General features: G+C 36.3%; 2 protein-coding genes across 2 annotated transcripts; one reads left to right on the top strand and one right to left on the bottom strand.

Annotated features, from left to right (window-relative positions):
• The first annotated feature begins 9,667 nt into the window (after positions 1-9,667).
• On the top strand, positions 9,668-10,394 carry LOC113335158. The gene is made up of 3 exons (XM_026581284.1): positions 9,668-9,832; positions 9,880-9,998; positions 10,290-10,394. The coding sequence occupies exons 1-3, from the start codon at positions 9,696-9,698 to the stop codon at positions 10,307-10,309; spliced, it is 276 nt and encodes a 91-aa protein (XP_026437069.1). The 5' UTR covers positions 9,668-9,695; the 3' UTR covers positions 10,310-10,394.
• A 1,373-nt stretch (positions 10,395-11,767) lies between these two features.
• LOC113335173 lies at positions 11,768-14,193 on the bottom strand. The gene is made up of 4 exons (XM_026581303.1): positions 14,009-14,193; positions 12,537-12,687; positions 12,337-12,455; positions 11,768-12,045 (listed from the first exon to the last, which is right to left on the bottom strand). Exons 2-4 carry the CDS (start codon positions 12,671-12,673, stop codon positions 12,026-12,028), a joined length of 276 nt encoding a protein of 91 aa, XP_026437088.1. The 5' UTR covers positions 12,674-12,687; positions 14,009-14,193; the 3' UTR covers positions 11,768-12,025.
• Positions 14,194-14,580: the final 387 nt, after the last annotated feature.

Below are 14,580 nucleotides of genomic sequence, written 5' to 3'. Positions count from 1 at the left end.
TACCAAAGAACACAATAACCTCCTTCAATCATTTGCAGACTACATTCTCGGGGGCGTATATAAGTAATATTCCTCGCGACCTGGTATAGAAGATGGTTTGAAAGTTTGAAACACCTGACTAAAAGATGGAGAACTATGTGTAGCGAAATGGCTGGCCGTGTAGATGAGAGATATCTTATATTATCATTTATCAATGCTATGTTCGCGACAAACCTATTGTATGTCCAAATTTTCAGAGTCAAGAATACGATCACAATGACTGAATTGCTAGAACTTCAAGAAGAATATGTTGCTCTAGAGGAAAGGCAAAATGAAATGGAATCATATCCAGTTGTGAACACCATCTCACAAAAAGCGAATGCAAGCTTATTACCCAAGCTAATAAACACAGTGGCGAATACTTCGGAAGTACAACAAGAGAAGGTGACAAGTAACAATCAACAGAAACTGGTAGCTATGGGAAGCCGAGATCAAGAAGAGTATGAAAGAGAAAGAAATTTCTACAATCGTGGAGGAAATAACAAGATTCAAAGACTCGATCAACCGCAAGAAAATTATGGAGGTCAAAGACAAAACTATAATAGAGGACAAGGAGGTCACAGTATGGGAAGAAATCAAGATGCCACCTCTAAATGCAAGTGTGGAGAAGATATGGGAAGCTATAATCTTGATGCAGAATATACCAACACCTTGAACATGGGAACGAAACCACCTACAAACCACAGAAGTCATGAGTTTTGTTCTTATCATCATTTTCATGGACATACCACAAATGATTGCAGAAATGTAAAAAAGAATTATTTTGAGAATGATAGATCAAGGAAAACTGAACGACTTTCTGGTAGGGCATCCACAATCTCAACCACTGCCACCACCACCAGAACATCACAAAATGAATACGATGAAAAATAAAGAAACATTCTTCATAGAAGTTGGTGCAAAAGCAAAAAATCTATTATGTCACTCTGTCGTACATTCATATAAGACAATTGAAGATTTTCATGATAATGTTTTGAGTAGAGTGTTCGCAAGAGATAATGATGGAAGAGAAATTATGAATATTGCGAAAATCTCGCCACTAGAGGAATGGCAGAAACAGATCATTTCTTTTACCGCAGAAGAAATTCCCGAAGGAGAAGAGGTGCATGACAATCCATTGGTGGTGAAATTAGAATTTAATCCAAAACCGAAAGAAGATGAGGATGATGAAGCTGAAGATTCAATGGGCAATCAATAGAATTATAATTGATACTGGAAGCTCTGTGAACATCTTATTTTATCATACTTATAAAACCATGGGTGGAAGAGATGATGATCTTATACCATCAAAATATAAGATATATGGTTTTAATGGTACTGCTAAAAAGCCTAAAGGGGAGGTTACTATGCGAATTCTATTGAAGGAAATATCTTCTGAAATATTATTCTGTGTCGTTGATGTAGAATCACCCTACAATGCGTTAATTGGTCGACCTTGGCTACATGGGATTCTAGGTGTAGCTTCAACTTTTCACCAGTGCATCAAATTCCCTCACCCCAGTGGTGTAGGAATCATAAAGGGAGATTGGGTTGAAGGAAAGAGGTGTTACAAAACTGAGATAGAATCTTGCGAAGGAAGAGCAAACAAGAAGGAAAATTGGCGACACAAAATCAAAGATACACAAAGAAGTGAGAGGTTGATGGTGGATACAATCGAAAGGAAAGGAAAAGAGATGTTGCGAAATTAATGCTAGCTCAGAATAAAAATAATGAACATACCACTACTAAGGAAGTAGTAGCAGAAAATAATAAAGAAGCAGAGGATGACAAAGGTAATAAAAACAAAAAATGTATGAATGATTAAGTTGTTACGATACTCTCGCAATAAGAAAAATTCTCAAAAATACATTTGATTGAATGGCAAAATTGAGATTGCGAAATTCAGATACAATATGATGATTTGCGAGACTCTCGCAGAGATAATGAATTTTGCAGAAAGTAATCAGAGAAAAATGACGAAAGAGAAAGAGGCAAACCTTTATGGCGTACATGAATATGTTTTTGAATGATGTTGTGGTAATGAGGTTCAAACTCTCGGACTTGTGAAGATTAAATTTGAAGATTTAATAAAATTATATACAAAAATATTAACAAAGTGGGCGAGAGGTATGAGAAAATAACCAAGATACTGATTCCACTATTACACATGAATTAATGATGGTAAATAATCCAAAACTCTAATTATTTTTTAAGTCCTTTATATCTTAACTCACTAATAATCAAGCAAATTCTCAAACATCAATTGTATCCCTTAAGCATAGATTATCTAAACAAAGCATAACCTATCTAATTGAATCACAACTGATTAGGAAAATTACGCAAATAATTTAAAACTCTGCAAAAGCAGTGATTGAGTGAATTATAATTAAATATTAGAGAAAATAAAATAGTTACTAATTATTCATGCGTAAATAGCTTCCTCATTGCCTTGGTTGTGGGAGAATTACCCGCTCATCATGTTGGAAACACGCTCAAAAATCATTATTATTGCTCAAAGGGTGTTTACAAATGATGAAAATGGAGAAATAATTCAAAACCGGGTTTGTAACAATTATATTTGTTACAAACCAGAGAACTACGACCCACAGTATGTGTCACTGATACAGTTGCTCTAAGACCCACGGCTCCGTGTCGCAAACGCTGACAAATAAGTCTGCCTCTAATGTACGACCCACGGCTGTGAGTCGTTGTTACCGTTGGAAAACGACGGTATTGGATGCTACGTTCTTCGTGTTCATCAGCAGTAGCAGCAGCAGAAACCGAGTTTGGGAAAAATCGAATTTCTCCTTCTCTGGCTCTCCTCAGCCCCCCAGACTCTCGACACCCCTTCTCTGTGGTGCTAGCAGCCTATATATACCCATTCTGACCGAGAATATGTTCTCATAACTCCAAATAATTCCTGGCAGTTAATAAAAAATATTCTCATGCAAGATACGGAGTTTTCTTGCATGTTTTGAATCTTCACGCGTCTTTGCACATCTGACACACTCCAATAAGTCTGAAACACGTCGCAGAAGTAGTTAAACACACATCCATCTTACGCCATGCACAGCATAACAGCGTCGCAGAACAATTTCAGAAATGATAAAATAAATGACGTCATTTAAGATCACGAGAAAGATGTGATAGTCCTGCGAAGATTAGAGAGTTTGCGAAGTTAACATTTGTAAGGTTGCGAGAATGTCGCAGACCATATCCGAAAACAAAGGACAGATTAGTTGTCATCCACTATGTGTTTCCTTATAAATAGTCGTTCGAGTTGTAAATAAGGGGAGAGATCTTTTTGAGTAAGAAATAAGTAAATAGGAGAGAGAAAGTTTAGAGCAGAGATCATTCTTGATTTCTTTATCTTTTCTTGTAAGAACATTCAAAGATTAATCAATAAAATTAAGAGTGTAAACCTAAAAATGAGTTGATTAATAATGAAATCATATGAGGGGTGTAGTGTAGGATTTCCTGCAACTACATAATCCTCCTTCGGTTAATGGTTTTGTTGCTTTATCCCATCCTATAGGGTGTAGTTTTTTGATTGTTGAGTCATGTCCCCAGGAAAAATTCCTGGTGATACGATCTATCTGTTTGTGTATATTTTTGGGTAGGTTTTGTGTTTGCATTATGTGATTGGAAATTGGCGTTAGGGAGGTTTTGATGAGAACTAGTCTTCCGGCTAGAGTTAGGCATTTTGTCATCCATACTTTTGATTTTCTGGCTAATCTTTGTAGGAGGGGAGTGAAAGTTCGATTTGATGCTCTTACTTGTTTAAATTGGATGCCTATATACATTGGAGGTTTTGATGTGGTCGGCATATTGAAGAACTGATGAAGATCATTTATTTTGACTGGGTCTAAGTTGGGGTGATGGATGATTACCGATTTGGTAGTATTAATTACCTTCCCCGCAGAGGATCTATAGGCGTGGAGGAGGGTTTTAAGGTGTTGGTTACTTTGAGCTGAAGCTTTATAGGTAATCAGAAGATCATCTGCATACATTAGATGAATTATGGGAGGTGTTTTTTGTGATATGTTAAGTCCTGGAACTAACTTTTGGTTTTGAAGATTTCTCAGGTTTGTGGATAGGATTTCAGCACATATGATAAAAATATAGGAAGATAGAGGGTCTCCTTGTCTGATACCTCTGCTTGGGGTGATGTATCCATGAGGTGTACAATTTATTTTGATTGAATAAGTAGCTATTGTGATGCATAACATAATGTAGTCTATAAAGGCTGATGGGAAACCAAGTTTTGTAAAAGATGTTTTGATGAATCCCCAGTCTAGGCTATCATAGGCTTTTCGGATGTCCAGTTTGAGAGCTATTTTTGTATCTTTGGTGGATTTTAAGGTTCTAATATGATGGAAGAGTTCTCCACCAATTTCTATATTGTCGTGTATTGATCTTTGCGGACAAAAGCACTTTGGAAAGGGCTTATTAAAAAGGGAAGAACAGGTCTAATTCGGTTGACCAAAATTTTTGAGATGATTTTATATGTGACGTTACAGAGTCTTATTGGTCTAAAATTGTAAAGGTTTTGAAGGGTGGTCGATTTTAGGTATTAGTGTTATGTTTGTGTAATTCATGAGAGGGTGCATATTAAGATTATTAAAGAAGGCTTTAACCATTGCTATCAATTGAGGGTGGGTTGTTTCCCAAAAAACTTTAAAAAACCTACTTGTATAGCCATTTGGACCCGGGGCACTTTCGGAATTTACGGAGAACAATGCTTGTTTGATTTCTGCCGTAGTTACTTCCTTTGTCAGTAGGTATGATTGCCTAGGAGTCAACCGAGGTCTGATATTTGTAAAAAGATCTTCATTTATTTCTGTAGGCGGGGCCGTATGCTGTTGAGAATAGTGATCCAGAATGAGGTGAATAACGTCTTCTTTTTTGATAATCCAGTTGTTTTGTGTGTCTTGTAGTTGTTGTATATTGTTACAGGCTCTGTGAATGGTAGCTTTAGTGTGTAAAAAGGTTTTGTTGAGATCACCTGATTGGAGCCATTGAATTCTAGATCTTTGTTCCCAGTATGTCGCATGACATTGTAATAGTTCTTCATGCTCTATTCTCAGTTGTTTTTCTTGAATCAGCCAGAGTTCCAGATCTGATCCTGTTCGGGATGCAAATTGGTGTTGGGCGTGCTTTATCTTGGATGTCGATTTCTTGATTTTAGTTGGCAGGTGACCAAAAGTTTCTTTGTTCCATTCTAAGAGAGTTTGTCCAGTTGTAATAAGCTCTAGTTGGAGGTTGAGTGTAGGTTCATCATCTTGTTGTTGATCCCAAGTCGATTCGACTATTTGCTTGAGTTGGGGATGAGAGAGCCAGGTGTTCAAATTTGTAGTTTTTTGTTCCTTGCCAATCCATGCTTTCTTCTGAAGTAGAATTGGGGCATGATTAGATGCTATTCTTGGAAGGTGAGTAACTGCTGCATGGGGATTTGTTGTTCGCCACATTTGGTTTGCTAAAGCCCTATCTAATCTTTCTAAGATATTTTATTCCCCCATTTGGTTGTTTGTCCAAGTGTATGGGTCTCCTCGAAATCCTAAATCTATAAATTCCATCTGGTCCATCAGAGTGAGGAGAGGTCGAGATTGGGCATATGTAACTTTCCTTCCTCCTTTTTTCTCCGATTGGTTTAGGACGTCGTTGAAGTCTCCTATTAACATCCATGGGGTAGATGGGTTGATATTGTCGAAGATTGTTGGAAATTGTTGCCAAAGATTTTTCCTTATATCTGGATGCGGAGGGCCATAGAAGCCCGTGAAGTACCAAGGTTGTTGTGGAAGTGGTGGCGTTACTTTTGTGTGGATGTAGTTTTTAGATTGAAGTAGTATTTGGATATTTAGTTTATCTTCCCACATTAAGCATAGTCCGCCTATCCTTCCAATTTTTGGGACGTTGACATAGTTATTGAATTGAAGTGATTGAGATAATCTTCTTATGTGTTGATCGTTAGCTATAGTTTCAGAAAGAAATAGGATGTTAGGCTTGTAAAGTGTAACTAGTCCTTTCAAATGTTGAATAGAGGGTGGGAGGTTTATGCCTTGACAATTCAAAGAAAGAATAGTCATGTTTTTAAAGGAAGAGTTAGTGTGAATGGGATTTGCAGTTGGACGGAAATGAGAAACTTAAATACGGTTTGATAAAAAGTTTAAATGGGCTTTTTGAGAAGATGGGATATCTAGGTTTAAGTGGGTTTTTAAGGGAAGAGAAGAGTTTGGGTGACAGTTAGGAGATGGAACTGTACCACTAGTATAAGATTAGGTGATTACTCAAAAGTTTTTTATTTATTTATTTTATATAATTATTTATTTATTATTTTTTATAAGACTCAGTCAAAACCCTAGTTATCAATTCGGGATTCGGCAAACGTACGGAACGGCAAACGTACGAGTATTATACGGTTTTGTAAAATCCAGATTCGGTCCAAAATTCGGTCAACGGGACGTGATTCGTCAGTAATTCGGAACGGCATACGTACGTGTATAATTCGATTTATAAATGTGAGTTCGGCTCTGAAAATTCGGTATCTATATATAACAAATAATTTGTATTTATAAGGTCATAGACCAATTTTTATGCATATGTGTGAGTTATTTAAAGAAAAAATAAACTTAATATGATGATATTAATAATATATACAACATTAGTTATCCAAGAGGACGTCGTATGGTGGTTTAGATGCTTGGTTAGTGAGTTTGAGATCTCTCTCACCTTCACCTTCAAATCTCTTCAGTCGTTTTTGGTTCATAAAAATTACAACACGTCTAATATTTGGTCGTGTATGCTCGGAAGGCAATAAAGCCCAAAAAGTGGAGTCTTTGAAAAGTAAAAGCTAAAGAATTTATGGCGAATTAAGTGGACGTATCATTCGGAATACGTAAAATTCGTGAACGGTTCGCGAATAATCCGGTAATGCCACATAATACGCGACTTGGGTTCGGAGTTGCAAACGTACGCGAATAAGACGGTAAAATTCGTGATATGGAAAAATTCGCGAATGATTCGTGAACTTACTAACTAGGGTCAAAACAAGGAGTTGAAGTTTGTAAATTACACAGAGACCAGTAAATGAAAAGTTAAAAGCTTTAAGAAAAGAAAAATAACAAAAAACAAGTGAATAAAACAGACAACAAATTCAAAAGTATAACAAAGAGTTGAGAAGTAAATGCTGGGTACTCAGTTGAAAGAATCTAGCAAACAGAAATAAGGAATGCTAAAAACAACTGAATAGATTCTAGTAAGAAGAGTTGAGAACTAAATGCAAGGAACTCGGTTGAATAGATTCTAGCAAACAGAGTTTAAGAAAATATCACAAAATTCAGGACACTGAAGCTTGTATAAATACATATAGAGTAGCATATGATTTGTCAATAAGCCTTAAGGAATGTTAAAAACAGCAACAATCAATAGTAAAACCAGACAACAGAGTTCAAAGAATAACACAGAGCTGAGGGACTCAGAAGAAAATATTCTAGTAAACAACACAGTTTAAGGTTATAATGACAATCCAATATTGGTAAACTTAAGAAGATACTAAGTTTCTGAAACTGGAAGAACTTGAAAGAATAAAGAGGGACTGAAATGAAGTAGTCTAAAGGGGAGAATTTCAAGAAATCTTAAATCAATGAGGAATTACAGGGATAAGCAAATAAAAGAATTATCAGCAGAAGAAATTCAAGGATAACTAATGGCAAAGAAAGAAACTCTAAAACCAGACTAACATGGGAAACTTGAGCTTATGTGATGTGTCTTTAATGAGAATTCTAAGTGTTTGTAGTAAATCAAGTAATCTTACTCAAAAGAGCTAATACAAGACCAACCAGGTCAGTACAACATCAAATAGAAGACATAACAAAAAGAGGTTAATGATTTCATAGAGATTAAGAAGGCAGACTAAAAGGCATGGGAAAGGGTTTAAACTTTAGTGTTGTGAAGAATATAAGACTTAAGTGGTAGAACAATCCAATTAGATAAATGCAAACATGTAGCTATATATATAAAGACATACAAACAGATTGATGAAGCAATCAGCACTAAAGACAGCTAGATAGATGTTGAATTACTACTATTGAACAGAATATATAGATGCATACACCCAGGGAATATATACATGTTAAAAGATCTAAGTAAGCAAGCAAAAAAGGTGGCACCCAAAAGCTTATAACCACCAGCTAAACTTAGATTCTACATGAGAAAACTAGCAAGCATAATTATGCATACATAGAAGAAATATTAACAGAGATGAGCAAGAAAAGGTGATATGTGATATCCATCGGCCCTTAGATGTGTCTCTTTTTCTTTGGGTGAGTCTGATCATGAAAGCTGTTGGTGTTGTAATTATATATTGGCTGCAGGTGAAGCAATTGTGGTAGGTTGTGTAGAGTTTTGTTCAATGGAGGCAGTGTTGAGAGTGCAGATGATTGAACTGATAGAAGGTGTAGTTGTTGTTTGACTCAAAGTGTCAGATTTGAACCTTTTAACCGGCTGATAGATGTTAGTCCATTGGTCTTGTTCTTCAGCAGTGACTATTCTTGAACATTATGGGGCTGATGAAGTACCAATGCCAGCACTATGAAGATAGGATTGCTGCTCAGGGTTGAGTCTTTATGGCTGGGCTTCGAAGGTCAATATCTGATATTAGCTCTGATTCTTCAATGTCTGATACCAGAAAATTGGAGGGACTGAAAGGTTGAAGCATATCAGCTGGTTGAGGTGATGGAAGAGGCATAAGTTCAATGATTGGATCTTCAAGAATGTTGTTTGTTTCAACTAGCCAAGCCTCAGAGAAGGTTCTTGCATAGTCCGATGAAGAATCCGAGTGAAAATCTTTTTGCCGGTACCCTTCTCCATCAATGAACGAGATTGCAGACTTGTTTTGATCAGAGGATGCATGGGATGCAAAAGGAGATGAACCCCAGTCACTCGAGTCAGGATTAGGATCTTCAAAATCCACATTGTGAATCATTTCTGCGTGATAATCATCATCATATTCTGGTTCAATAAAAGGTCCAAGGGCATGAAGAATGGGTTGAAGAGGAGCTGGTGAAGAAGATGGTGAATGAACTGGTGATGGAGCTTGAGGCAACATATGTTGGTTGTTGAGCAAGAACACTTCAATACAATCTTGGTATTCATGTCCAAGTCTCTGACAGAAGCTGCAGAACAATCTAGGTCGCTCTTGATAAACAAAATCAATCCAGTTAACACCGAATCTATCATTAGGGGCATAAGTACCAAATGGCAGTGGTTGAGAAATATTCATCCTGAGCCTTATTTTCATGGAGTTGTAACCATTGAAGTGGTGAATGGAATCATCACAAGCTATTAGTTCACCAAAAACCTGAGTGTTCTTCATGATATTAATAATTCTGGTTTGTTCAGGGTATAGTTTGTGAAGAGTAATCTCAAATATCTCAGAGGTAATTTCAAAGTTTTGAGGAAGAACAGAAAAGTCACATTGTTGAAATAAGAAGGTGTCTCCAAATAACAAATTTCCTGAAGGCCCAGCAAAAATATCCATGCCAATCCCGATTGATTCGGACGAGCCGATTTAAATCGGTATATGATCTCCGTGTTGACTCAACGGAAGTACTCGAGAAATGTGGTGTTACAGGGTTTAAGTTTCTCATCACTTCTCACTTACAGGAAAGAAAGAAAAAATGGCTTCGTTCTGTAGATCAGCTGTGAGGTCAGGGATGAGATCCATGGCTGCGTTACGGAACCAAAACCTAAATTCAAAACCTTTCTCTCCTCCGTTTCCTCTTCCAACAACAAGCTCTCTTCCTCGCACTTCTAGGTTAAACCTCCATTTTTTGTACCAATTTTGCTTCTAGAAATTCTTAGATTTGCAGTGGCCCTGGCAAGTGTGGAATCAATGATGCCTCTTCACTGTGCAATTGCTAATTCTCGTCTCAAATCAAGTATTGCTGTTGACTCTAGTTGCTGGAGTTGGATGTCCCAAGGTACTACCTATCTTTATCTTTCTATGTAAGTTTATTTGGATTTTAAATGATGCCAATTAGTAAGGATAACAAAACTAAAGGAGAAAGCATGAGATGAAGAAAATAAACTTTCAGATTTTTCTCAAGTTTTGCATTTCCTTGCCTAGATTATAATGTGAAAACAATGAATACCGTTGCCTGATTTCTCACTTTGGTTGTTGAAATGAGTTTGTAATACTGCTTGATGTGTATTAGAATTTAGAATGTGCAATCATATTAGTCTCTGACCTATGTTTCTACTGAATCGTATAGGGCTTTCATTACCATTGTGACGAAGGGACTCATGGTGCGTTAACAGTTAAAACAAGACTATATTGTACGCTTTGCATTTTCTCTATCTATGTTTTCGTGCTTAAAAATTATGAAAATTGTTTAAGCAGTTAATATGCTAAACACTGCGACTGAGTTATGACTGCCAAGTGCAAAGTTTTAATTATTTGCATTTCTTTGCCTAGATTATAAGTTTTAATTACCTACTCATTATACCATGGATGCCCACACCATTGGCCATGGATTACCTAATTTAAATGGATTATCTAAATCTGACAGTTTATATTTAACAAATATATCCAACCAAAAAAGCGGACGCCCAGTTGATCAGGATGTATCCATCATCAATAACCCAAAAGCATGCCATGTTTTGTGGGAAAATTTGGGGGAGACCCAAAAAAATAATATTTTCATTGTCAGGCCCACAATTAATTTTAGGTACCGTGACATCCATTATTATTTCCGTGACACCCATAATTATATGAAATTATTAAAAATGTATGCACGACGGATTATGCTTCCGCATGACGGATTATGCATCAGGGGTATAATTGGTAACACAATTTGGATATAACATATTTAAAAATCCGCGCCTTGGAAAATTTTACAAATTTTATATCATTGGAAATCTTTTTAAAAGAGCTACGCAACGAGTACAAACAAGATTATCAAATTTTTGTTTTTCACGAAAAAATCGGAGGTGATCATCATTTTAGGCAAAATTTTCGAAAACTTGATACATAACTATTATGCAGCCACCAAAAAAGATGCATAACACATTCTGCAGGCGCATAACGAATTATGCAACAATTTTCTCCACTGCATAACAAATTATGCATTTGGATAACAAAGTTATGCATCTATAACAAGTTATGTAACCACTGTTTTGGTTGATTTTAGTGCGTACATAAAAAAAAATTAAAAAAAATTAGTAAGGATACAAAATCCCTAAGAAAAAAAGTTAAATGATACAAAATCCTTCTTTCATCCACTTACATCGCATATATTCAAATATCTTATCATATGTTCATGGATTACCTAAATATATTCACAAACCTACTGGAGCATTATCTGCCATGTAGGACATGGAAAAGACACTACAAAGGACATGGAACATTGGGAAAAACATGATAAATAGTCTCAGAAGCTGCCCTTAGCAGCATCCACATCTCCTAATACCCATCCTTTCTAAACCGAGTGACTTCAAATCGAGATAATCCAAGCATACAACACACTATAACTAGATCTTTCAAATATCTGTAGTCTGTACCACACCACTAACAGCTCATTTAACAAAATTCTCCCGTGCTAAAAACTCTATACCACAATGACCTACTAACATCCCCATGACCTTATCTGGTAATAATGAAATTGGAACAAATATTTGGTGACAACCAAATATTGAGTCATCGCAGTTTAGAACAAACGATAGAATTTTGAACTTGGAACAGAAACAATAATGGTATAAAAGAGAATATTATCGGGATTGTATCCAGGAACAATCACTTTATCACCAAAATATTTTTCAAGAATCCACTTCCAGGTAACATCAAATAAGTAAAACTTTGCACTTGGCAGTCATAACTCAATCGCAGTGTTTAGCATATTAGCTGCTTAAACAATTTTCATAATTTTTAAGCACGAAAACATAGATAGAGAAAATGCAGAGCGTACAATATAGTCTTGTTTTAACTGTTAACGCACCATGAGTCCCTTCGTCACAATGGTAATGAAAGCCCTATACGATTCAGTAGAAACATAGGTCAGAGACTAATATGATTGCACATTCTAAATTCTAATACACATCAAGCAGTATTACAAACTCATTTCAACAACCAAAGTGAGAAATCAGGCAACGTTATTCATTGTTTTCACATTATAATCTAGGCAAGGAAATGCAAAACTTGAGAAAAATCTGAAAGTTTATTTTCTTCATCTCATGCTTTCTCCTTTAGTTTTGTTATCCTTACTAATTGGCATCATTTAAAATCCAAATAAACTTACATAGAAAGATAAAGATAGGTAGTACCTTGGGACATCCAACTCCAGCAACTAGAGTCAACAGCAATACTTGATTTGAGACGAGAATTAGCAATTGCACAGTGAAGAGGCATCATTGATTCCACACTTGCCAGGGCCACTGCAAATCTGAAGGGGAAAAAAAAGGAATGAACAAACATGCCTAAGAATTTCTAGAAGCAAAATTGATACAAAAAGTGGAGGTTTAACCTAGAAGTGCGAGGAAGAGAGCTTGTTGTTGGAAGAGGAAACGGAGGAGAGAAAGGTTTTGAATTTAGGTTTTGGTTCCGTAACGCAGCCATGGATCTCATCCCTGACCTCACAGCTGATCTACAGAACGAAGCCATTTTTTCTTTCTTTCCTGTAAGTGAGAAGTGATGAGAAACTTAAACCCTATAACACCACATTTCTCGAGTACTTCCGTTGAGTCAACACGGAGATCATATACCGATTTAAATCGGCTTGCCCGAATCAATCGGGATTGGCATGGATATTTTTGCTGGGCCTTTAGGAAATTTATTATTTGGTCCTAAGCCCATATACTTATAGTTATATAGGGTCCGACCGGAATTTTCTTTTATCTGGAGGTCCAAAATATTAAAACGTGGAAATGACCGGATACCCATCGTTCCCAAACGTGTGTGCTTACCCGCCCCTAATGTCATTCGATATCCTTCTCTCATAGAAAAACCCAATTTTTGTGTTCTTCCTATCTCTTCGTTTTTCCTTTCTCTTCTCTGTTCTAAGAGAAATTCTTGTGATTCAATCAGAGAATCACAAATCGAAAACGTAGATTTCGATCTAAGAAAAACCAATACTCAATAATCCAAACCTAGATACCGATTTTCCAAATTGAATCAAGATTTTTTTCTTGATCTACGAAGATAGTACTGCTTTCATATAAGAAGAAGATGATTATGGAGAATCACCAACACCAAAAACCAAATCAGCGAGCAAAAAACAAAATGGAAAATGGGTCATTTGTATAAATGGATTACCTAATCATTATACCATGGATGCCCACACCATTGACCATGGATTACCTAATCATTATACCATCTTCAAAATCAGCATATGCAAATGTGCGTATGAGTAGCTCAATATTAATAAGGGCTTGATTTTGTTAAGTTGTCTGCACTGCATTATCGTAAGTAGCTATGGTATAATTAGCTACCTAGATATACCATCATTCTCTTGTCTTAAGCCAATCCAAGAATAGAAATGAACAAAAACACACAAATGCACTATCCTGGCTGGCCAACACCATTCAAAGTACATAATGCTGGAAATGAAGAAAGGAAATTACTACTGTACTGATTACTCTATTTCATGCTTAACAAAACTCTAAGAACAACAGAACCCATTCATACCCAATTTCAAAAATTCCACTATAACATGAAGGAAACATTTCAATTTTTAACAACAACAACAATACACATTTCAATTTCATAACAAAAACAGTACCCATTATAACATCAAACATGAACAATACCAATTTTCTGTAGTCCAAAAAAGAAAAAAAACTAAATTCTAAATTCCCAATTTTAGGAACCCTAATTTCAGAAATTCTAAATTAATCACTGAATCATGTCAAACATCAATCATGTTCAACTAAAAACATAAAACAAAATCAGTCATGAGTTGATTTTAACAAAAACAATAAAAGGGTTTAGATTACTTACACTTTCCTTTTGACAAAGAAGAAGAACCCTTTTTAAACAACCCAAGCACTCCGGTCAACAATCAGGGCTGGATCTCTTTCGATCTAACTCTCTCGTTCTCTTTTTCGATCTAACTCTCTATCTCTCTCTCTCACTGGAACTCTTTCTCTATCTCCTCTCAAAATCTCGATCTGTTTCTTTTTTTTTTTTCCTTGTGGCTTGCAGGAAGGACAAGAGGGTGTCGAATATTTTGTCGCACGTACAGGCGGTACGTGCTATTACAGTCAACTGCTGCTGTCCGCCACGTAGGTTAGTGTGTGCCACGTTTCCTTTTTTTATTCGGCCACGTGTCGTAGTGAATAACATCAACTAAAGGGGTAAATAGTGAAATTTCATATGCTACGTGTCTTGTTTTTGTGGTGACACGTATCACATAGAACGCGTCTCTAGCCGTCCGATCTCACAACCTATCTGCTACCTAGGATTTAATCACGTGTCTGTTTTTTCATTTGGGGAATGGAAGGCTATATATGACATTTCATATGACCATTGACTGGTCAAAATAGCAGTCATTGACCTCTTAACTGCACCCA

This window comes from Papaver somniferum, unplaced genomic scaffold (assembly GCF_003573695.1).
Source record: "Papaver somniferum cultivar HN1 unplaced genomic scaffold, ASM357369v1 unplaced-scaffold_139, whole genome shotgun sequence".
Lineage (NCBI taxonomy): Eukaryota > Viridiplantae > Streptophyta > Magnoliopsida > Ranunculales > Papaveraceae > Papaver > Papaver somniferum.
Note: the sequence above shows the minus strand (reverse complement) of the source record. Positions and strands in the feature narration are given on the sequence as shown.

What these genes read in the sequence shown, in the direction of transcription:
- LOC113335173 (XM_026581303.1), bottom strand. Translation starts at nt 12,673, where the DNA reads ATGGCTTCGTTCTGTAGATCAGCTGTGAGGTCAGGGATGAGATCCATG. An exon ending in TCTCTTCCTCGCACTTCTAG is followed by an intron (nt 12,456 to 12,536) that starts GTTAAACCTCCA and finishes TTTCCCCTTCAG; the next exon opens with ATTTGCAGTGGCCCTGGCAA. An exon ending in CTGGAGTTGGATGTCCCAAG is followed by an intron (nt 12,046 to 12,336) that starts GTACTACCTATC and finishes TGAATCGTATAG; the next exon opens with GGCTTTCATTACCATTGTGA.
- LOC113335158 (XM_026581284.1), top strand. Translation starts at nt 9,696, where the DNA reads ATGGCTTCGTTCTGTAGATCAGCTGTGAGGTCAGGGATGAGATCCATG. An exon ending in TCTCTTCCTCGCACTTCTAG is followed by an intron (nt 9,833 to 9,879) that starts GTTAAACCTCCA and finishes AGAAATTCTTAG; the next exon opens with ATTTGCAGTGGCCCTGGCAA. An exon ending in CTGGAGTTGGATGTCCCAAG is followed by an intron (nt 9,999 to 10,289) that starts GTACTACCTATC and finishes TGAATCGTATAG; the next exon opens with GGCTTTCATTACCATTGTGA.